At 44.9% G+C, this 23,337-nt stretch overlaps 1 protein-coding gene across 3 annotated transcripts in view; it reads left to right on the top strand.

Annotated features, from left to right (window-relative positions):
* Positions 1-23,337, top strand: part of map3k21 (mitogen-activated protein kinase kinase kinase 21) — a 51,135-nt gene that overhangs the window by 7,327 nt on the left and 20,471 nt on the right. For all 3 annotated transcript variants that reach the window (XM_047812439.1, XM_047812440.1, XM_047812441.1), the window contains exons 2-3: positions 5,678-5,858; positions 6,299-6,447. In XM_047812439.1, coding sequence (XP_047668395.1) covers positions 5,678-5,858; positions 6,299-6,447 — 330 coding nt within the window. The remainder of the gene's footprint in view (positions 1-5,677; positions 5,859-6,298; positions 6,448-23,337) is intronic.

Raw genomic sequence — 23,337 nt, 5'->3', positions numbered from 1 at the left:
ATATATATATATATATATATATATATATATATATATATATATATATATATATATATATATATATATATATATAATCTCAGCTTTAGGATTAATGCTATTGTTGATGTTGATCTATTAATCTCAGGGGAGACATTGTAATAGCTTTCCCAGGAGATCCAGCAGTAACTTAATTCAGACGAAAGGGCTTAAAAGGGTCAAGGCCTCGTCACAAAGCTTTAGCACTTAAGCAATGTTTACTTTTCAATACGGCAGAATGCTGAGATTTTTCTCACATCTTGCTGAGCTAACGTGGAAATGTGTTTCAGGAAGCAAATATGCACAACTTGAGATAAAGAAAAAAATAACTTGAAAATTAAGCTGAACAAATATAGAAACACAATACAGCTAATCTCATATGAGGACTGGCATATTGTTTAAAGAAGAAAAGGATTATAAGCATAAGAGAGACTGAAGCGATGAAAGCTACCTACATAAGAATTTCTTTTGCCTAATTACAGTTTGGACTATTGCTGTAGGCCACCGGTTTTACAAAAACACCCAGCGGACTTGATTTGATTTCGTTGATTTTGATTTTTAGATTTTAGATTTAGAAGTTTGTCCTGGCTAAAATGTTATCATGGGGACTAAGAGATACCAAAACCAAGGACTGATTGATTTATATATATAAATATCATTTATATATAAAAATATCATATATAATATAGACTTAAGAACAAGGTCATTGGTAAGATGACACTTCGACTTGGCTAGACAGTTGCACTCAATGTCTAAAATGAGTGCTGTGGGTAGGTTCTAGCAGACTGTGTCTTGTGGAAACACAAACTATGGAAACTGCCTAAATTGCCCCGTTCACACTGCAGGTAAAAGTGGCCCAAATCCAATTTTTTTTGGGGTCAAGTGACCAGGTCAGACTTCTTCAGGAGTTGTGTGAACACTCAAATCTGTGAACACTCATATCACTTCCATATGTGGTCCTGAATCAGACCCAAATCTGATTTTTTCCAATGTGGCCGCAGTGTGAACAACCAAGGGGGATTTGATGCGACTTTTACGTCAATCTACATCGACATTCGTCAGAATTATGCGCCAGCGAAAACGTGACACAAACGTGACTGGTAACGTGGGTTAAGTGTTATATAAAGTGGTTACGTGAACCAGCTCATAATGTTTGCATTGAATACATCACCCTATAGCATTACATGATATGTTTGCTTGCACCAGATGATACGATACTTCCTCCATAACCTCGCCAACTTTTTTAGTGCAACGGCGTGCTGCGGGTGACGTCATTGTTATTGTTCGTGTGCGCAGGCGGGTCAGTTCGAAACAGCAAACAGTTCACACTGGTATCTGATATAGTTCACATTTTAAAAGGTAATGTGAACAGCCAAACAAAAAAATCAGATCTGAGCAAAATACCCGAATTGAGCATTAAGACTTGCAGTGTGAATGTGGCCAATGATAGTGTTAGAAATGCAGCAAGCTACTGCAGTTGCACTTATGGAAGACCTTGACAAATTTGTTCTAAAATGTGAAGTCTCCTTGGTACAGGTTGAATATATTGAGAACATTTAACAGACTGTTAAATGCTTTATAAATGCTATAATTTGTTTATTTTTGTAGTTTTTTTCTTTCATTCCCAGGGCAATATAACACTCTAACAGAAATGTTATTTTCTGCTCAAAAATGAGTTCAGATGATGATGATCTCCTGCTGGGAGAGGGAGAATGCCATCTCTACCACCCAGAGTGCAGGCAGTTTTGCTCCCTTGGCTTCTGGCCTCTGATGGCTTTAGCATTTTTGAGATTTGACTGTTATCATTCCCACCATCAACAAAAAATTCTCCTACATGAGGTATACCCCTCACTAACCAGTAAAGTAAGCCGTAAATATTTTTGAATCGTGTAGTTTTGTTATGACTATGAGAATAGTAATGATTTCTGAAAGTGTGTCACAAACCGCTTGAGCTTTAATTCCAGACTATGTTCAGATTCTTCAGAATTTGGAGTTTGTCTTTTTTTTTAAATTTAATTGCAGCATCTCATTTTCAAGGGGGACCAAAAACATACAACAGATATAGTGCATACAATACAAGACAAACAAAACATTACAAGACAATTCTGCTCACAGATCCCCCCCTCCCCTCCCAGGGCCACTTCAGAATCTCCAAGGTATATAAATGTTTACAAAGACAGTTGTTTCAGGAACCATAGCAATTACAAAAACTGTTTTCAAGAATAAGATATTTCAAGGAACAATTACAATTAAAAGCATTTACAATCAGTTTTCAAATAGGTTAATAAATGTTCTAAAGGAGCCTAAAGTAGTATTAGATCTCACCGATGGAGGCAGATTATTCCAGTCTGAAGGAGCATTAAAACAGAAGGACCTCTGACCAACTGCTTTGCACATAACAGGGACAATAAAAGTTAGACATCGAGAGTGTCAAAGAAAATAAGTTGGAGTTTATTGTGCAAAAAATCTTTTCAAATATGGTGGCAAGTTCAAATAGATAAATATATTAAAAAAAAAAAATTGAAGTCAGTGATACTGTCATCTTTTATCAGGCTGCAACCAATTAAGCTGATTATATAATTGGCAATGAGGAGTTCTATATGGGCACTTAAAAATGATCCTACACAGGTTATTAAATAGAACATCTAGTGGTTTGATATACATTGTACGTGTTTTGATGAACTATATCCGCATAATCAATTATTGGTAAGATTAATTGGGTAATTTTCGTTTTCCTTCTCTCTAAATGTAAAACAATTTGATGTCCTGTATAAAGGCATATAGAGGCATTAAACAAGAGTATGTTCGTTTTATTATGCAATCAATATGTGGTTTGAAATTTAATACTGGATCAAGCCAAATTCCCAGATATTTAACAGAGGTCTCTTTTATCACTGGAGTACCATTATCAAAAAAAACAAAGTACCAAAGAGCATACATAATGATTTTTTCATTTTGAGTTTTAAGAGGTTACTTTTAAGCCAATTTTGAACTGATTTAAGATCTGTCTGTAATTTGTTCTGAAGAAGAAATGAGTTGGAGCTTGAAAAATAGACAACAGTATCATCTGCATATAGATATGTATATGTACTTAACAATTATTACACACTTGCGGGAGATCATTAACAAAAATAGAAAAAAGTAGGGGGCCAATGATAGAACCCTGTGACTGTGCATCTTTGAATTGAACAAACTGACATCTATTATGGAGATAAGCATTGAACCATAAGAGAGCATTTCTATTAAAACCTATGGATTTAAGCTTGTCCAAGAGCAAGTAGTGATCTATCAGATGGTCAAGAAATATAGCACCTGTGCATTGATTCTTATCGCAGGAGGAGAATACATCGTTAGTGAATTTAAGTAAAGCAGTTGTAGTAGAGTACCTGGAACGAAAACCTGATAGATAAGGAGCTATGTTTAATTGGTTAAGATATTTATATAATTGTTGATAAATAATCTTTTCAAATATTTTGGTAACTGTACAAATAATAGATTGGACGATAATTACTTAAATCTGTATTGTCACCTCCCTTAAATATTAGAGTTACTCTTGCTGTTTTCCAAACAATTGGAATGGAACTCAAGAGACATATTGTACAAATCAGAAAGTGGATGTATTAATATACTGGATACAAGTTTAAGAAATTTGGCTTCCAACCCGTCAGGTCCAACACTACCATTTTTTTAATTCAGAGATGGCTTGAAATACTTCAGATGGCTGAATTCTAGAAAATGAAAAGGATCCATCAGTTTGATTTGATGAACTAGAAGAAACTAAATAATCAGAGTATAGTGAACTACTAATTTGAGAGAAATGTGCATTGAATGCTTGAGCGATCATAAGAGGATCAGAAATAACATTATCATTAATAATAATGCTATTAATAATAATTATTTGAGTAATTATTTGATTTATTAAGGAGGTGATCTAGATGTTTCCAGAACTGTTTAGGATTATTCCAATTTTGACTAAAGGCATCCTTTATAGTTAGAACTTCCGAGTTTGTGTTTTGCAGTGGTTCCTAAGTTGTCGATATACTTTCTGATCAGTAGTCTCTAGATTGTTTACATTTTTCCCACACTTGATCACGTTTTTTAAAAAGGCTTATTAAATCTGGACTAATACATGGGAGATGTCGACCTTTCACATGAATTGTTTTAAATGGAGCATGTTGATTAATTACATTGTTAACTTCAGAATAGAAGACATCGAATGCATTCTCAACAGAAGGAATTAAGTAAAATCTAGTCCAATTTATATTAGCCAGGTCAATTATAAATTGTTCAGTATTTATATTTTTGCATTGTCTGACTTTAATACAATTGGGTGGTAGTTTGAGTATTTTGATTTTCCACACAGAAAACAATTGAGTGGTCACTAAAGCTGTCAGACAATATGCCCGATGTACTTATTCTATCTGGATTTGTAAGTAGTATCCAGTCCAGCAAAGATGAGGAACGGCAACCAATTCTGGTTGGTTCTTTTATTAACTGAGTGAAGTTGGCAGCTGCAATCATATTTCTGTCACTCGAGGAGGAACGGTGAAGCCAATTGCAGATAAAATCACCAAGAACCACCATTTCACTGTTTTTTTTATGAGAGAATTAATTGTATTAATAATTGACTTAATTGAATCTGATGAAGCAGATGGTGGTTTATATATATATTAGTAATAATTCTATGTTTGTTGTCATGGAAAATAATTTTTACAATAAGTGATTCAAAATTAATCGGCTCAACAGTGAGAAGTTCACCTGTTAAATTTGTAGAGACATATGTTACTAACCTAGTCTTTACCTGGTTACTCGGTTAATAACAATATTGACCTTACACTCTGGGAGTTTAGGACATTGTGCTTTCTTTGCAGAGATTTGTTATCGCAGCAGTAGAGACTGGGACTTTCCCCAGGTCTCTGTTTGCACTCTGAGTGGCGTTGATGTTTAAATTATAAGTCACGTTGTGCCTGAATAACACTGTAGATAATATTGTCACGTTTTCTTACTTTGAAAATATCTATGTTGAGTGATTCAAGGTTGGGATGTGCAGAAAGTTCTGTTTTTATAACCGCAGACTGGAATACGTTAGGGACGGATGTCTACAGCTTGGTTACCTTCTTCCTTGTTGTTGCTTTTTGTTGTTGTTGTTGGTGTCTATGAGATGAAGCACAGTGGGAGGCAGGGCTATCATGCCAAATATTAAAACTGAAAGAAGTTTCTTTCCATCATGACCTCAATTCTTCAAAATGGCACAGATTCACATAATGATCTGTACTGAACACAAACACTGCAGCTTGCCAATTCATCTTTACTTCATGGCCCACAATAATTTGTATTGTCTCACGGCCCTGTTTTTGCAACTCCTTTGCATAATTACTGGTTTGTCTGTTACTGTAGGTCATTATTTTCCTGAAAACGTGTACAGTGTGAATTCCTTTATTGTTTTTCTTATTTTTGAATCTACTTTAAAATCTATTATTAATATAAAGACATTTATAGAGTTTACTTTTGATGTCTCAAAGTTTTGTTCTGACTAAATTTAAGCATAAAAGCTACCAGATATCAAAGCTAATGAATTTGAACTTTTACAGAAACCTGTTATGAAACTTGATTTACTTTTTACATAATTTGCATGTCTGCCTTCTTTTTTTCACCCCTACAGTTTTAATACTTGAAAAAATTGAGAACAATGATATTGGTAGGAAGACTCTGAAGATCACTGACTTTGGCTTGGCTAGAGAGTGGCACAAGACTACCAAAATGAGTGCTGCGGGCACATACTCGTGGATGGCTCCTGAGGTCATCAAATCCTCTCTTTTCTCCAAAGGCAGTGATGTATGGAGGTAAGCCGGAATAAATGGACAGTATACAGTGGGAGGGGGGGCAGGGGACAGCTCATATCTGTATGCACTGTTTTACAAACCATTCCCTCAGAATGCAGTGCGTTGTCTATCCTTAGCTACTGTCATTTGTCTCATTCCTTTTTTTAATTAATTGTTTTTCACTTATTTATTTACATTAATATATTATGGTGTTGTTTTATCGAAATGTATTCGTATCGATGGGATGACTGCTAACGACTGTGCAGTCTCTCAAGCTTAATATTGCCACCACGGATTATAAAGTGCAGTTTCTTTATTACATCCATTATGTTTCTCTACTTTCAATACCACAGTAAAATGTAAGACCTGATTATTTATTTGTGTGTTTATTTCTTTGGCCCTTAAAGCCATATGCATTAGGAGAAGGAACCTGACACAGATTTGTGTTTTTCTCCTCCTAGTTATGGGGTGCTTCTCTGGGAGCTGCTGACAGGAGAGGTTCCATACCGTGGAATTGATGGGTTGGCAGTAGCCTATGGAGTAGCTGTCAACAAGTTAACCCTCCCCATTCCATCCACCTGCCCTGAGCCTTTTGCTAAGCTCATGGAAGGTGTGTGTCATTTAGTTTATTAGTCACTATCTTATCAAGACATACAGTATTATGTTCTCTAATTAATCAAGCTAGTGAATGTTGAATAGTTGCCATGAACAGCACTGGAATTTACTCCTCAATTAATTTGGCCACAAGTGATTGAGGGACTCAATTTTATTTACTTTTTCTTCTGTTTTCATTTAATGTCTTTTTCATAAACTCAACCAAAAGAAATGGCACCTAAATGGGTCAAGGCTCACTCACAGCTTTCACATCATACAGGTTCAGAAGTAGTGTTTACATAAAGCTCAAGATTTGTGTGTGTGTCTCTCTGGGGGTGTCTCTCTGGGCGTCTGTGTCTGTGTGTGTCTGGGCGTCTGTGTCTGTGTGTGTCTGGGCGTCTGTGTCTGTGTGTGTCTGGGCGTCTGTGTCTGTGTGTGTCTGGGCGTCTGTGTGTGTGTCTGGGCGTCTGTGTGTGTGTCTGGGCGTCTCTGTGTGTGTGTGTGTCTGGGCGTCTCTGTGTGTGTGTGTGTCTGGGCGTCTCTGTGTGTGTGTGTCTGGGTGTCTCTGTGTGTGTGTGTGTCTGGGCGTCTCTGTGTGTGTGTGTGTCTGGGCGTCTCTGTGTGTGTGTGTGTGTCTGGGCGTCTCTGTGTGTGTGTGTGTGTGTCTGGGCGTCTCTGTGTGTGTGTGTGTGTGTCTGGGCGTCTCTGTGTGTGTGTGTGTGTGTGTGTCTGGGAGTCTCTGTGTGTGTGTGTGTGTGTGTGTGTGTGTCTGTGTGTGTGTGTGTGTGTGTGTGTCTGGGCGTCTGTGTGTGTGTGTGTGTGTGTGTGTCTGGGCGTCTGTGTGTGTGTGTGTGTGTGTGTGGGCGTCTGTGTGTGTGTGTGTGTGTGTGTGTGTGTGTGTGTGTGTCTGGGCGTCTGTGTGTGTGTGTGTGTGTCTGGGCGTCTGTGTGTGTGTGTGTGTGTCTGGGCGTCTGTGTGTGTGTGTGTGTGTGTCTGGGCGTCTGTGTGTGTGTGTGTGTGTGTCTGGGCGTCTGTGTGTGTGTGTGTGTGTGTCTGGGCGTCTCTGTGTGTGTGTGTGTGTCTGGGCGTCTGTGTGTGTGTGTGTGTGTGTCTGGGCGTCTCTGTGTGGTGTGTGTGTGTGTGTCTGGGAGTCTGTGTGTGTGTGTGTGGTGTGTGTCGGGGTGTGTGTGTGTGTGTGTGTGTGTGTGTATGTGTGTGTGTGTGTGTGTGTGGGGTCTGTGTCTGTGTGTGTGTGTGGGGTCTGTGTGCGTGTGTGTGTGTGGGGTCTGTGTGCGTGTGTGTGTGTGTGGTCTGTGTGTGTCTGTGTCTGTGTGTGTGTGTGTGTGTGTGTGTGTGTGTATGTGTGTGTGTGTGTGTGTGTGGTATGTGTATGTGTGTGTGTGTCTGGGCGTCTGTGTGTGTGTGTGTGTGTGTGTGTGTCTGGGTGTGTGTGTGTGTGTGTGTGTGTGTGTGGGTCTGTGTGTGTGTGTGTGTGTGTGTCTGGGCGTCTGTGTGTGTGTGTGTGTGTGTCTGGGCGTCTGTGTGTGTGTGTGTGTGTGTGTGGGAGTCTGTGTGTGTGTGTGTGTGTCTGGGCGTCTGTGTGTGTGTGTGTGTCTGGGCGTCTGTGTGTGTGTGTGTGTCTGGGCGTCTGTGTGTGTGTGTGTCTGGGCGTCTGTGTGTGTGTGTGTGTCTGGGCGTCTGTGTGTGTGTGTGTGTGTCTGGGCGTCTGTGTGTGTGTGTGTGTGTGTCTGGGCGTCTGTGTGTGTGTGTGTGTGTCTGGGCGTCTGTGTGTGTGTGTGTGTGTCTGTGTGTGTGTGTGTGTGTGTGTGTGTGTGTGTGTGTGTGTGTGTGTGTGTGTCTGGGCGTCTGTGTGTGTGTGTGTGTCTGGGCGTCTGTGTGTGTGTGTGTGTCTGGGCGTCTGTGTGTGTGTGTGTGTGTCTGTGTGTGTGTGTGTGTGTGTGTGTGTGTGGTGGTGGGGGGTTGTGTGTGTGTGTGGGGTCTGTGTGTGTGGTGTGTGTGTGTATGGGGTTGTGTGTGTGTGTGTGGGTATGGTGTGTGTGTGGTGTGTGTGTGTGTGTCTGGGCGTATGTGTGTGTGTGTGTGTGTGTCTGGGCGTCTGTGTGTGTGTGTGTGTGTCTGGGCGTCTGTGTGTGTGTGTGTGTCTGTGTGTGTGTGTGTGGTGTAGTTGTGTGTGTGTGTGTGTGTGTGGGGTGTGTGTGGTGTGTGTGAGTGTCTGGGCGTCTGTGTGTGTGTGTGTGTGTGTCTGGGCGTCTGTGTGTGTGTGTGTCTGGGCGTCTGTGTGTGTGTGTGTGTGTGTGTGTGTCTGTGTCTGGGCGTCTGTGTGTGTGTGTGTGTCTGGGCGGCTGTGTGTGGGTGTGTGTCTGGGGGTGTGTGTGTGTGTGTGTGTGTGTGGGTGTGTGTTGGGCGTCTGTGGTGTGGTGTGTGTGTGGGAGTCTGTGGTGTGTGTGTGTGTCTGGCGTCTGTGTGTGTGTGTGTGTGTCTGGGCGTCTGTGTGTGTGTTGTGCTGTGTGTGTGTGTCTGGGCTGTGTGTGTGTGTGTGGCGTGTGTGTGTGTGGGAGTCTCTGTGTGTGTGTGTGTGTCTGGGCGTCTGTGTGTGTGTGTGTGTGTGGGTTGTGTGTGTGTGTGTGTTGGGCGTCTGTGTGTGTGTGTGTGGTGTGTGTGTGTGTGTCTGGGTCGTGTGTGTGTGTGTCTGTGGTGTGTGTGTGTGCGTGTGTGTGTGTCTGTGTGTGTGTGTGGTTGTGTCTGTGTGGTGTGTGTGTGGTGTGTGTGTGTGTTGGGGGTCTGTGTGTGTGTGTGTGTGTCTGTGTGGTGTGTGTGTGTGTGTGTGGGTGCGTGTGTGTGTGTGTGTGTGTGTGGGTGTGTGTGTGTGTGTGTGTCTGGGCGGGTGTGTGTGTCTGGGCGGCTGTGTGTGTCTGGGCGGCTGTGTGTGTCTGGGCGTCTGGGCGTGTGTGTCTGGGCGTCTGGGCGTGTGTGTCTGGGCGTCTGGGCGTGTGTGTCTGGGCGTCTGGGCGTGTGTGTCTGGGCGTCTGGGCGTGTGTGTCTGGGCGTCTGTGTGTGTGCGTGTGTGTGTGTGTCTGGGCGTCTGTGTGTGTGTGTGTGTCTGGGCGTCTGTGTGTGTGTGTGTGTCTGGGCGTCTGTGTGTGTGTGTGTGGGCGTCTGTGTGTGTGTGTGTGTGTGTGGGCGTCTGTGTGTGTGTGTGTGTGTGTGGGCGTCTCTGTGTGTGTGTGTGTGTGGGCGCGTCTGTGTGTGTGTGTGTGGGCGTCTCTGTGTGTGTGTGTGGGCGTCTCTGTGTGTGTGTGTGTGGGCGTCTCTGTGTGTGTGTGTGTCTGGGCGTGTATGTGTGGTGTGTGTTGGGAGTTGTCTGTGTGTGTGGTGTGTGGGCTGGCGTGTGTGTGTGTGTGTGTGTGTGTGTGCGTGTGTGTGTGTGTGTGTCTGGGCGTCTCTGTGTGTGTGTGTCTGGGCGTCTCTGTGTGTGTGTGTCTGGGCGTCTCTGTGTGTGTGTGTGTGTCTGGGCGTCTCTGTGTGTGTGTGTGTGTCTGGGCGTCTCTGTGTGTGTGTGTGTGTCTGGGCGTCTCTGTGTGTGTGTGTGTGTCTGGGCGTCTGTGTGTGTGTGTGTCTGGGCGTCTCTGTGTGTGTGTGTGTGTGTCTGGGCGTCTCTGTGTGGTGTGTGTCTGGGGTCTCTGTGTGTGTGTGTGTCTGTGGGTCTGTGTGTCTGGGTGTTGTGTGTGTGTGTCGTCTCTGTGTGTGTGTGTGTGTGGGCGTCTCTGTGTGTGTGTGTGTGTCTGGGCGTCTCTGTGTGTGCGTGTGTGTGTCTGGTCTCTGTGTGCGCGTGTGTGTCTGGGCGTCTCTGTGTGTGTGTGTCCGGGTGTCTCTGTGTGTGTGTGTGTCTGGGCGTCTCTGTGTGTGTGGTGTGTCTGGGTGTGTGTGGCGTCTGTGTGTGGGGTCGTCTCTGTGTGCGTGTGTGTGTCTGGGCGTGTCTTGTGTGTGTGTGTGTCGTGGGGCGTCTGTGTGCGTGTGTGTGTCTGCGTCTGTGTGTGTGGTGTGTGTCTGGGCGTCTCTGGTGTGTGGTGTGTGTGTCTGGGTGTCTATCTGTGTGTGTGGGTGTGTGTCTGTGTCTGGGTGTCTCTGGTGTGTGTGTGTGTGTCTGGGTGTCTTCTGTGTGTGTGGTGTGTCTGGGTGTCTCTGTGGTGTGGGGTGTGTGTCTGGGCGTCTCTGTGTGTGTGTGTGTCTGTGGTGTGTCTGGGTGTGTGTGTCGGTGTCTCTCTGTGTGTGTGTGTGTGTCTGGTGTGTGTCGTCTTGTGTGTGTGGGGTGTGTGTGTCTGGGTGTCTCTGTGTGTGTGTGTGTCTCTGTGTGTGTCTGGGGGTGTGTGTGTGTCTGGGTCTCTGTGTGTGTGTGTGGTGTGTCTGTGTCTGTGTGTGTGTGTCTGGGGTGTGTGTCTGTGTGTGTGTGTGTCTGTGGTGTCTGTGTGTGTGTGTTGGGGTGTGTTGTCTGTGTGTGTGTGTGTGTGTGTCTGTCTCTGGGTGGTGTGTGTGTCTGGTGTCTGTCTCTGTGTGTGTGGGGTCTTTGTGTGTGTGTGGGTGTCTGTCTCTGGTGTGTGTGTGTCTGGGTGTCTCTGTGTGTGGTGTGTGGTCGTGTCTGTGTGTGTGTGTCTGTCTCTGTGTGTGTGTGGGTGTGTCTGTGTGTGTGTGGTCGTCTGTGTGGTGTGTGTGTGTGTCTGGGTGTCTCTGTGTGTGTCTGGGTGTGTCTGGGTGTCTCTGTGTGTGTCTGGGTGTCTCTGTGTGTGTCTGGGTGTCTCTCTGTGTGTGTGTGTGTGTCTGGGTGTCTCTCTGTGTGTGTGTGTGTGTGTGTCTCTGTGTGTGTTGTGTGTCTGTGTCTGTGTCTGGGTGTCTCTGTGTGTGTCTGGGTGTCTCTGTCTGTGTCTGGGTGTCTCTGTGTGTGTGTGTCTGTGTGTCTCTGTGTGTGTGTGTGTCTGGGTGTCTCTGTGTGTGTGTCTGGGTGTCTCTGTGTGTGTCTGGGTGTCTCTGTGTGTGTGTCTGGGTGTCTCTGTGTGTGTCTGGGTGTCTCTGTGTGTGTCTGGGTGTCTCTGTGTGTGTCTGTGTGTCTGGGTGTCTCTGTGTGTGTCTGGGTGTCTGGGTGTCTCTGTGTGTCTGGGTGTCTGGGTGTCTCTCTGTGTGTGTGTCTGGGTGTCTCTCTGTGTGTGTGTGTCTGGGTGTCTCTCTGTGTGTGTGTGTGTGTGTGTGTGTGTGTTGTGTCTGTCTCTGTGTGTGTGTGTGTCTGTGTGTTGTGTCTGTCTCTGTGTGTGTTGTGTGTGGTGTGTGTCTGTGTGTGTCTGGTTGTGGGTTGTCTGTGTGTCTCTGTGTGTGTTGTGGTCTGGTGTGTCTCTGTGTGTGTGTGTGTGTTGTGGTGTCTCTGTGTGTGTGTGTGTGGTGTCTCTGTGTGTGTGTGTGTCTTGTGTGTGTGTCTGTGTGTGTGTGTCTGTGTGTGTGTGTGGTTGTCTCTGTGTGTGTCTGGGGGTGTGTGTGTCTGGGTGTCTCTCTGTGTGTGTGTGTCTGGGTGTCTGTGTGTGTGTGTGTGTGTCTGGGTGTCTCTGTGTGTGTGTGGCGGTGTGTGGTGTCTCTGTGTGTGTGTTGTGTGTCTGGGGTGTCTCTGTGTGTGTGTGGTGTCTGGGTTGTCTCTGTGTGTGGTGTGTGTGTGGTGTCTCTCTGTGTGTGTGTGTATGTGTGGGTGTTGTCTCTGTGTGTGTGTGTGTGTCTGGGGTTCTGTGTGTGTGTGTGTGTGTCTGGGTGTCTTGCTCTGTGTGTGTGTCTGTGTGTGTTGGGTGTGTCTCTGTCTGTGTGGTGTGTGTGGGTGTCTCTGTGTGTGTGTGTGTGTTGTCTGGGTGTCTCTTGTGTGTGTGTGTGGGGCGTGTCTCTGTGTGTGGTCTGTGTGTGTGGGGTGTGTGTGTGGTGTGTGTCTGTCTGTGTGTGTGTTGTGTGTGTCTGGGTGTCTGGGTGTGTCTCTGTGTCTGGGTGTCTCTGGGTGTCCCTGTGTCTGGGTGTCTCTGTGTCTCTCTGTGTCTGGGTGTCTCTGGGTGTCTCTGTGTCTGGGTGTTGATGTCTGTGTGTGTGTGGTGTCTCTGTGTGTGTGTGTTGTGTCTGGTGTCTCTGTGTGTTGTGTGTGTGTGTGTCTGGGTGTCTGTGTGTGTGTGTCGTGGTGTGTATGGTGTCTCTGTGTGTGGTGTGTGTGTGTGTGGGGTCTCTGTGTGTGTGTGTGTGTTGTCTGGGTGTTCTGTGTGTGTGTGTCTGTGTGTGTCTCTGTGTGTGGTGTGTGTCTCGTGTGTGTGGTTCTGTGTGTGTGTGTGTGTGGGTGTCTTGTGTTGTGGTGCGTGTCTGCTCTGTGTGTGGTGTGTGTGTGTGGGTGTCTATGTGGTGTGTGTGTGTCTGTGTGTGTGGGTTGTCTCTGTGTGGGGTGTCTGTGTGTGTGGTGTGTCTGTGTGTGTGGTATCTGTGTGTGTGTGGGTCTGTGTGTGTGGGTGTCTCTGGTGTGTTGTGTGTGTGTGTGTGGGTGATCTGTGTGTGTGTGTGTGTGTGTGGATCTGTGTGTGTGGGTGTGTGTGTGGGTGTCTTGGGTGTGTGTGTGTGTCTGGTGTCTGTGGTGTGTGTGTCTGTGTGGTGTGTGGGCGTCTCTGTGTGTGGTCTGTGTGTGTGTGGGTCGTCTCTGTGTGTGTGTGTGGTGTGTGCTGGGTGATCTGTGTGGTGTGTGTGCTCGTGGTGTGTGTGTCTGTGCTGTGTGGTGTGTGGTGTCTCTGTGTGTGTGTGTGTGTGGGTGTGGTGCTGTGTCGTGGTGTGTGTTGTGTGTGCGTGTGGTCTGGGTCTGTGGTGTGGACTCTTGTGTGTGTGGTGTGCTCTGTGTCGTGGGTTGTGGTCTGTGTGTGTGTGTGTGATCTGTGTGCGTGGTGATCTGTGTGTGTGTGTGTGATCTGTCGTGTGTGGGATCGTGGTGGGTGATCTGTGTGTGGTGTGATCTGTGTGTGTGTGTGTGTGTGTGCGTGGTGCTATGTGTGTGTGTGGTGTGCTGTGTGTGTGTGTGTGATCTGTGGTGTGTGGTGTGGTCTGTGAGTGTGCGTGTGTGTGGGTGACTGTGTGTGTGGTGGGTGATGTGCGTGTGTGTGTGGGGTGATCTGTGTGTGTGGGTGGATCTGTGTGTGTGGGTGACTCTGTGTGTGTGGGTGATCTGTGGTGTGTGGGTGATCTGTGTGTGTGTGTGGTGTGTGGTGTGTGGTTGTGTGTGTGGGTGGATCTGTGTGTGTGTGTGTGTGCTGGGGATATGTGTGTGCGTGTGTGTGGGTGATCTGTGGTGTGTGTGTGTGTGGGGTGATTGGTGTGTGGGTGTGTTGGGGTGACTCTGTGTGTGTGTGTTGTGTGTGGGCGTGACTCTGTGTGTGGGTGTGGTGTGTGGTGTGTGATCTGTGTGTGTGGGTGTGTGTGTGGGTACTGTGTGTGTCTGTGTGTGACTCTGTGTGTGTGTGTGGGTGACTCTGTGTGTGTGTGTGGGTGACTGTGTGTGTGTGTGGGTGACTGTGTGTGTGTGGGTGACTGTGTGTGTGTGGGTGACTGTGTGTGTGTGGGTGACTCTCTGTGTGTGTGTGGGTGACTCTCTGTGTGTGGGTGACTCTGTGTGTGTGTGTGTGTGTCTGACTCTGTGGGTGTGTGTGTGGGTACTCTGTGTGTGTGTGTGTGGGTGACTCTGGTGTGTGGGTGCTGATTGTGTGTGTTGTGTGGGTGACTCTGTGTGTGTGTGTGTGTGTGGGTGGGTACTCTGTGTGGGTTGTGTGTGTGGGTGACTCTGGTGTGGTGTGTGTGTGTGGGGTGACTCTGTGTGTGTGTGTGTGTGGTGTGACTCTGTGTGTGTGTGTGACTCTGTGTGTGTGTGTGTGGACTCTGTGTGTGTGGGTGCTGCTGTTGTGTGTGACTCTGTGTGTGTGGGTGCTCTGTGTGTGTGGGTGACTCTGTGTGTGTGGGTGACTCTGTGTGTGGGGCTGACTCTGTGTGTGTGTGGGTGACTCTGTGTGGTGTGGTTGTGTGGTGACTCTGTGTGTGGGTGCTCTTTGTGGTGGACTATGTGTGTGTGTGGGTGTGGGTGACTCGTGTGATGTGTGTGTGGTGACTCTGTGTGTGTGTGTGGCTGACTCTGTGTGGTGTGGTGTGGCTGACTCTGTGTGTGTGGTGTGTGTGGGCTGACTCTGTGTTTGTGGTGTGTGTTGGGCTGCATCTGTGTGTGTGTGTGTGCTGACTCTGTGTGGTGTGTGTGGCTGATGCTCTGTGTGTGTGTGTGCGTGAATCTGTGTGTGTGTGGCTGGACTCTGTGGTGTGTGTGTTGTGGCTGACTCTGAGTGTGTGTGTGGTGAAATGTGACTCTGTGGTGTGTGTGGTGTGGTGGCTGACTCTGTGGGTGGTGGGTGTGGCTGACTCTGTGTGTGTGTGTAGCTGACTCTGTGTGTGGTGCTGTACGCGGTGTGTGTGTGGCTGATCGTGTGTGTGTGTGTGGCTGACTCTGTGTGGTGTGTGTGGCTGACTCTGTGGGTGTGGGTGGTCTGACTCGGTGTGTGTGTGTGGTCTGACTCTGTGTGTGTGTGGCTCTGTGTGTGTGTGTGGGTGACTATGTGTGTGGGTGTCTGGGTGACTCGTGTGTGGGTGTCTGGGTGACTCTGTGTGTGGGTGTGTCTGTGGCTGACTCTGTGTGTGTGTGTGTCCTGGGTGTCCTCTGTGTGTTGGGTGTCTGGGTGTGTGTGTGTCTGGGTGTGTGTGTCTGGGTGTGTGTGTATGGGGTGTCTAGTCTCGTGTGGGTGTTGTGGTGGTCTGGTGTCTTGGTGTGTGCTGTGTCTGTGTGTGTTGGTGTGTCTGTGGTGTGTGTGTGTGTCTTGGTGTGTGGTCTGTGCTCTGTGGTGTGTGTGTCGTCTGTTGTGTGGTATGTGTGTTGTCTGGGTGTCTCTCTGTGTGTGTGTGTGGTGTCTGGGTGTCTCTCTTGTGGTGTGTGTGTGGTCTGGGTGTCTCTCTGGTGTGTGTGTGTGTGTGTGTCTGGGTGTCTCTGTGTGTGGTGTGTGTGGGTGTCTCTGTGTGTGTTGGGTGTCTTGTGTGTGTGTCTGGATGTCTCGTGTGTGTGTGTGTCTGTCTGTCTGTGTCTGTTGTCGTGTGTCGCGTCTGTCTGTGTGTCTGTCTGTCTGTGTGTGCTGTCTGTCTGTGTGTCTGTCTTTCTGTGTGTCTGTCTGTTGTGTTGTTCTAAGCCAGTCCTATGAAAGCACAAAAAATTCAATGCATAAGTAGGGCTAGCGGTATAGACACAGGTGAGGAATCCTGACTCTTACCTGCCAGTTCATGCTCCTCTCTCCACCACAGCCGATGCTAAACGCCGCCATCATACTGCCACAACAACTTAAAAACTACATTTTGCAATGTTACTATGTTAATAATGAATAATTTAATAGTTCATTTAATAATAGGAACTGATTTGTACACATTCACAGTTAACGCGTAATGTTTGTGAGGCTCAGAATGCTGGAGCAGGATCATCACCGACCGATGTTTGCTACCATCCTGGGAGCAGTGTGACTGCCATAGAGGAGGCTGTGATGGCCACCATGCACAGGACTCTTCACTCCATGCAGGAGGACTGGAGGTGGAGATCCAGGGAGATGTTTGATGAGCTACGAACGAAAGAGAGAGAAGGTCAGTTTTAGTCACCTTTAAATACTTGCTGGTTCTTACTGAGTGAGTTGAGCCATTTTGCTTTGTTTATAAAGTTTTTATTTCTCATGGTATTCTTATATGGAAATGATGTTGTTGGTAATGTGCAGGTTCAGACACTTTTTAAGGGGATACTGTTCAATGGGTGACACTATACTTTAAGCTTTCTGTCAGTTAGGAATATGCAGAAATGGTGTCACAAGTCATCTATTTTAGTCTGTTTAAGTTGATTGTTTAGGACTTGGTATAGTGTAAATCACCCTGAAGGAATCTTCTAGCACAGGGATTGTCACCAATGGAGCAATTTAGCATCAATTAAACCATTAATAACTGAGAAAAAAACACTGGGTGTGCAGTTCAGTGACCCCAATGTTCTCTTTTGCTTCTGTTTCTGGCCAGTCAAATTTAAATGTTATTTCGTTTTTAGGGACAGCTCATCAAGAAAGAGAAGGATTCATAGCAGTGATATATATTTACTTGGACCTTTGTTAGCAAAAGAGTGCTTGTGATGTGTATAATTGCATAATCAAGGCCACAATTACTCTATCAACTTTGTTAAACTAGTTCAATATACCATATATACCCTGTACTAGAGAAAAGACCAGAAATGTAGGGGTATTTTTAGACTGATAATCAGAGGACTGAGCATTGCGTGTTTGATTCGTAAACACTTGTAATACACAGCCCAGTCTCTGGAAGGCAAATTGACAATTTACACATCCTCGGAGGAATTATAACTTAATATGTACCAATCTTCAGCATGGTTTTGTGACCCAGCACAGAGGAGTTATTAATGTCCTCTGTAAGTAACAATCTGGTTTTAGGACATCTGGTTTTGGAGAAAGTGTGCCAGCATTTGAGCTCTTCAGACTACTGTCACTTCTTGGGGTAAACACAGTGAGTTTGTTTGTAATTCTGAAAGAGTTACAAAAAGGTACAGGTTTAGAGGAGGATGGTGTTTTCATGGGATCAGCGGATCCCAACAAAAAAAGGCCCTTTTAGGGTCAATTTGGGCAGGGGGAAAAAATTTTACTCTAAAGAGGGGAAAATAAAGAGACACCATCTTTGAAATGGTTTTATGGGTGTTTGGGGCGTTATGTTTAAATAGTTTGGGTAAGAAGCATTTCTTTGGAGAAAAAACGTCTGATGAGAATGGTGTTGTTCATTTCATGTTTTTTTCTGGGTCTTGGCGTGAAACAACTTGTGGCTTGGGTGTAGGTTGGAAAAATTATCTTGTAAGGGAAAAAGTCCAAACGTTTAAGCAAGGTTGTTCCATTCACCAAATGGTCGGCCAAGAGGTCGTTCAAATGCTTTTTCCTCCTGTTGTTTCTGCCAGGAAGGGTGCGCTCTCGTGGAGGGGGAGGGGGGGAAAAAAAACCTGATTGCGGGCGGCCACACTTCTGCTGCAACAGAAAAAGAAGAAAAAATCTCCACGAGGAAACTGCGGGAAAAAAGGAGGGAGAGCAAACAACAAAACAGGCGGCTGACGGAGAGGAAAGATTCCAATTGGTGAGTGGGAGGAGTGGAAGCTTCAAACATTTCTAATGTCTTCCAAAAGGCTGGGAAACACAAGGGACCAAAGCACAAAACGTCAAGGGGGAAAAGAGGGAGAAAAAGGGGGCAAAGGTTCACAAAAAGTTTTTAAGGCGGCAAGTCGGCCTTCTTCCCAAGCTGAAACGGGACGGGCCAACAAAAAAACCGGGCATCAAAAGCGTTTGCCATCAGGTGGGGTGCTTTTTTTAAAACAAACCCCGGGGCTTGTTGATATTTGTTGGCTTTCAGAGGGAAGGGTCTTGTTGATTTGGGACTTTGAATTCTTGATGGTGTATTTGTTGCTGTGTTTTTTTTTATGTTGTTCGGGCAGGGTGGATTTTTCAGGCCAAAAAGGGATTGATCCCCCCCCCAACAGTGTGGCAGGCTTCGGCCATCGATGGAGGGGAAGAAAAAGGAGGGAGGGAAAGGAGTTTTGAAACAGACAAACAAAGGTTCCAGCCATTACAAGGAAGGAAAAAATACCCCACAAGTTTGAATCACAGGAGACTCAGGGAAAATGTAAGGGTAGGTGACTGGTTTGTGAACCCAAACAAAGCACACAAAAACCATAAATAAAAAAAACCACCCACCCACCAAAACACACCCCCACAAAACAAACAAAACAAAAACAAAAGGAGCCAACCGGGGGCCGCGGCAAAGACCGGGAAGGGGGAGGGAAACAACCACGAGGGACGAACAGGGGGGCCGAGACCCCCAAAATATGAATTCTAGATTGACAGAGGCTAATAAAAAATGACTTTAAAAATTTGTTAAAAACAGGGCGGATTATTTTTGTGTAAATTCACTTTGAAATAAGTAATTTAAAAAACAGGGTAATTTAGGGGAAATGTTAAAAAGTTAGTCCATTTCAAAGCCAGTTTTTTTTTAAACCCTTGCCATTTCAACAAAACCAGGCAAATGGCCAAAGTTTGGGAAATTTAAGTGGGGGCCGGAGTAATAAACTAAGGGGAAAATAGGTTAAAAAGGAAAATTTCGTATGGAGTGCAGGAAGGATGTGGGCAAAAAAAAAACAACAAAAAAACCAGGGGGGGAAAGGGGGAACAAAAGTTGAGTGGGGGGGTCTAAAAAAAGGGACCAGCACTGGTGTGGGGTTTTGTTTTTACCAACTTTTATTGGGCAAATGAGGGAAAAGGGCCAGGGAAGCAAAAAGGGGGAACTTTTGGGGGGGCCTTGTGTGCAATAGGGAGCCGTTCCAAATGGGGGGGGAGAGGTTGACAAAACACACCAAGGGAGCGGTGGGACAGGGAGGAGGTAGGGAGGGAGGGAGGGAGGCAGGAGGGGGGGTAAAATGTATTTTACAACAAAAATACTGGGGACTGTTACTAAAAGGTAATGCCTTGCTCGGTTAGCCATGGTCAGTTATCAAGTTTTTGTTTGTGGGTTTTAGGTGGTGTGTGTTAAATTTCCAGGAGGGAATGGTAAAAATTGTTTAATCCCCAACAACAAGAAAAAAAAATGGTGCAAAACCGCCCGAGGAATAGAAGAAAACAAAATTCCCAAATGTTTTTAATAGTAACTACATTGAATGATTAACACAACAACAAACATTGTAAACTGTGTTTAAAGGCTTTACCCAAAAAAACAGGGGGAAACAACGGCATATGAGGTCGCGGCCACCAATTTTTACCACACAACTGGTTTTTTTTTCCCTTCCAGTGATTCGTTTTCCCTGTGACTCTGAAACCCAAACAAAGGACACCACCAGTTATATCTGTGTATTTCACCCAAGGATGGTGGGGAGTATTCAAACAAACACGAGTGTAAAAAAAAACCCTTGTGACATGGGGAGGGAAAAGGGCCAGGGATTTTTCCATGTTTGGGGGGGGATTGGGCTAAAAGGCTCTGTTTTCTCGTGTTGTTCCCTCTTTAAACAAAGGGGCTTGGCCTTGGCTTTTTGGTACACGTGGTGCTGCGGTTTGTTGAAAATACGTTTGTTTCTTAAAACCATTAAAAAAATATTTTTATAGAGGGGTTCAAAAATTAACACGTGGGCTTGTTTGAAGTTTTTTTACATTTTACGTCTGGTGTGACTTTCTTTCACATTTGGGACACCGGGTGGGGTTCTCTATTTGTGGTCTGTTCTTGTTTGGGTCGGGGTCTATGTTCCGGGTCCTCTGGTGTGGGGTGCTTCTTTCAAAGGGTGGGACACACATCTTGCCTTGTGGTAAGGTATGCTTACCATGTACGGAATGAATTTAAACATGGGAGAAAAAGCAAAGATTTTTGGTCTCTTGGGCCCTTTAAATCAGTAAAAACCCCAAAGCCTATGGGGACTTGCAAAAATCGGGGGGGACCAAAAGGGGGGGGGGGGGACCCACTGTTGTTGGGGAACTGGTAAAGCCCCTTGGGATTCCCTTTATGTTGTTTTGGGGGGAAACTCAAGGGGAATACTAACCATAGAAAACCTACTATTTTTTTAAAGTAAAGGGTGGAAAACAAAAAACAGGGAATAGCCAACAAGTGAACATAATTTTTTTTCTGACGGGGACAGTGGTTTTTGACATCAGTTTAAAAAACCACACCCAGTAAAAAACAGATTTGGAACCAAAAAAAAACGTTTGCCAACAGTGTTTCAGTTAAAAATAGGGGAAAATTCCCCGCACGACGATTTGTATGTTTATGTTTGGCAGGGAAAACACAAACAAAGCACAATTAAAAGGGGGAACCAGAGATGAAAAAAACATTTGGTTTCAAAGTTATGTGTGGTTGTATTTTTTGATTGGTTAATTGTGTAAAAGTGTTATAAAAATATTGCCTTCTGGAAGGAAAATTTCTAATTGGGGGGCTGTCATTAGGTCAAATTAGGAATAAATTACAGTTTTAAGGAACCAAAAGGGATTGCCGTTTTAACCAGACATTTTTCAGCTCAGACTTGTCTAGTTTGTTTGAATTTAGATTTCAAGATCTCTGGCCACTATCCCTGAGTTCCAGTTAGTAAGATAACCTGTAATTTAAGCAACTGATGGCATACGGTGGGGCCAAATCCCAGGTATTTTTTGACACCGATTTAGAAAAAACTTAAACTTTTCTTTTTTTTTAAAAAAAAATGTAGGCAGATGTAGCTTGCTGTTTTCCCTCAATGTGAACAAATGGATTCAAAACATAGCAGTGTCATTATGGGTCTTGCATGGCGTGTTTTCGACACCAGCCGAACAATATTATGCTGTAATAGTGAATAGGACATGGTTTCACACACAGTACAAGTCATGTTATTGCTGAATGATAGGAAGGGAAAATTATTTTTTTAAATGGGGCAACTACTTTACTGCTTGGTAAGATGTTTTCCACCATGGTGGATATGGAACCTGATCATAAATAAAAGGGATAAAATTTTGTCTTCTATGTTGCCAGTGTGAACCTATGGATGCGAGGGGCCAAACACAGGGGACAGGGGGCAAGGAAGCCACAGGCCACCATCCTATAAAGCCTTGTGAGGAGTTTAGGAGTTTGAAGATTGCTAGGAAAGGCATTATTAAAGAAGAAAGAAGGGGTCGCCAACGTTTGGGGGGGTCACGAAAAGCTTCCAATTCAGGAATAAAAAGAGAGTAGGAAAAAGGAAAACGCAGTGCTGAAAGTTGATAAACTGAATTTTTTATTACTTTTGTGGTTTTAACAATTGGGCTTCAACAAAAAGCCCAAGGAACACTTTTTCTGGGAAAACCCCCACTGAAAAAAAAAAAAAAACAGGGAGGCAAATTTAATTGTGCAAAAAGGGCTCATGGTCCTAAAAAAAGATTTCATGAATTGCCATTTGAAACCTTTTTAGGAAAAAATTAAAAATTAACAAATTTTTAAGAAACATATTAATCTGAAAACGTTAATATCACATGTAAACTATTTTAAATGTTTTGTCCCGTTACTCCTTGCATGTAAATTCATGGCTTAAAAATTTGTCTAAAGTAAAGTGTTTGATTGCTTGGATGTGATAAGTTTAGATTGACGTTCTTTGCCCACCACCCCTACCCCCCAAATTACATTGACATGGGCCTAAAGTTAAGCTTTCAATTGACAAGGCGGGAAAAAAAGGATGGGAAGGAAAAGGATTGGAAGGAGAGGATGCTTGGGATTTTTCAGGGGTTATGTGCTTCTCTCCATGGGTGCTGGCTTACGTGTCTCAAAGGGGGGAAAGCCATTGCTGATGAACGGGGGCCCCTTTTCCACCCTCCCGGGTTGTTCGCTGGTTGCGTATACAGCTGTCGAGGGAGACGGCAACCAAAGGGGATAGTGTAAAAACATTTTGCTCTAGCTGCAAATTATAATATTAAAGGAAAAAAAAAGAAAAAAAAAAAAAAAAAAAAAAAAAAAAAAAAAACGGCAAACATTTTTCTTCCAGCCCATTTTTCCAGACAGGGGTGTGCACTTCAACAACCGTCAGATTTGATTTTTCGGGCATTGGTGACCCCACAGACATCAGCTGTCGAAACGTTTATAACTACATTTTTACAGACCAACTAACTCTCGCCCTTAAGCCTTCCAGTTAAAGGGAACTGGAGTTTTGAGTACGCAAGTAAAAGTTAGTCCTTGTGTTTCTCTTTATTCAGTCAGGAAACATGGTCCAGTGTCTGTCTGTGTTCACATACGAGGAATGCCATATTCAACTTAATGGCGCAAACTGGGTGTAAAGTTTTGTGTGTTCTTACCGTAGATTCAAGCAGATGGATGTTTCGAATGAGGCACATTGTGATGTTTGTGCCTCAGTAAGTAACATGCGTGTGTTACCTGAATAAAATCGTTACTGGGTGTAAATGGGTTGTTTTTTAAAACTCTCTTACTGATTGTATACTAATAAGTACCTCATTGTATATATTGCCTTGTTGCTCCGTATGTCGATCTTACTTCCCAAAGCGTATTTAAACGTCCTTTGATCCTGGTTCTGCGTCAGCTCCTCATATTCTGGTTCTGTAGATAAATTTTAAACGTAAAACAGTTTAAAACTAGCGATGATGAATGCGGCCAAACCTGCACTCACCTGTCCTTTTGTTAAGGACTTAATGATCTCCTGCACATGTGACCATGATTTCCACTGGCTTCCAGGTAGTTCGGAGCGGCCCCTCTCAGATGACACACATCCTTGGTCCACTACCTACACTCTGACACGCTACTCCAAACACGGGCCACTGAAATCCCCGAAATCGTGTTCCACTTGGGCTGCTGCAAATTAATATTTGCCGACAGGGGTAAGCCACGAGCCAGAATACTGCTTGGACTGTTTCTCACCATTCATTGTCCCGTTTACCTTTTTTGCAATAACGCTTTTTTGGGGAACCCGAGGTGAAACCTTATTGGTAGGGGGCAAGGGGCTCGATAACAGATGGAACAAAAACAAAAAAAAGCTACTCGGACAGGTTAAGACAAGAAAACCAAAGCAAAATCAAAGGTTCCCCCAATTCAGGTCGGTTTTACATTGAGGATTAGAAAGTATGTGGCGAAAGAGGAAAGAAGAGAGAGATATGGTGGGGTTAAATGGGGTCAGTGTAGGGCGGTTTTGGGGGAAGACTAGGCCAGGTGACGCACGCAGGCCAACACCTAACCATCACCCGTTTAAAATACAAAGTGTAACCACACACCTCAAAAACAAAAACAACAACCACACTAACACCTCTTTACA

This window comes from Tachysurus fulvidraco, chromosome 4 (genome assembly GCF_022655615.1).
Source record: "Tachysurus fulvidraco isolate hzauxx_2018 chromosome 4, HZAU_PFXX_2.0, whole genome shotgun sequence".
NCBI lineage: Eukaryota > Metazoa > Chordata > Actinopteri > Siluriformes > Bagridae > Tachysurus > Tachysurus fulvidraco.
This window is presented reverse-complemented; position numbering and strand designations above follow the sequence as displayed.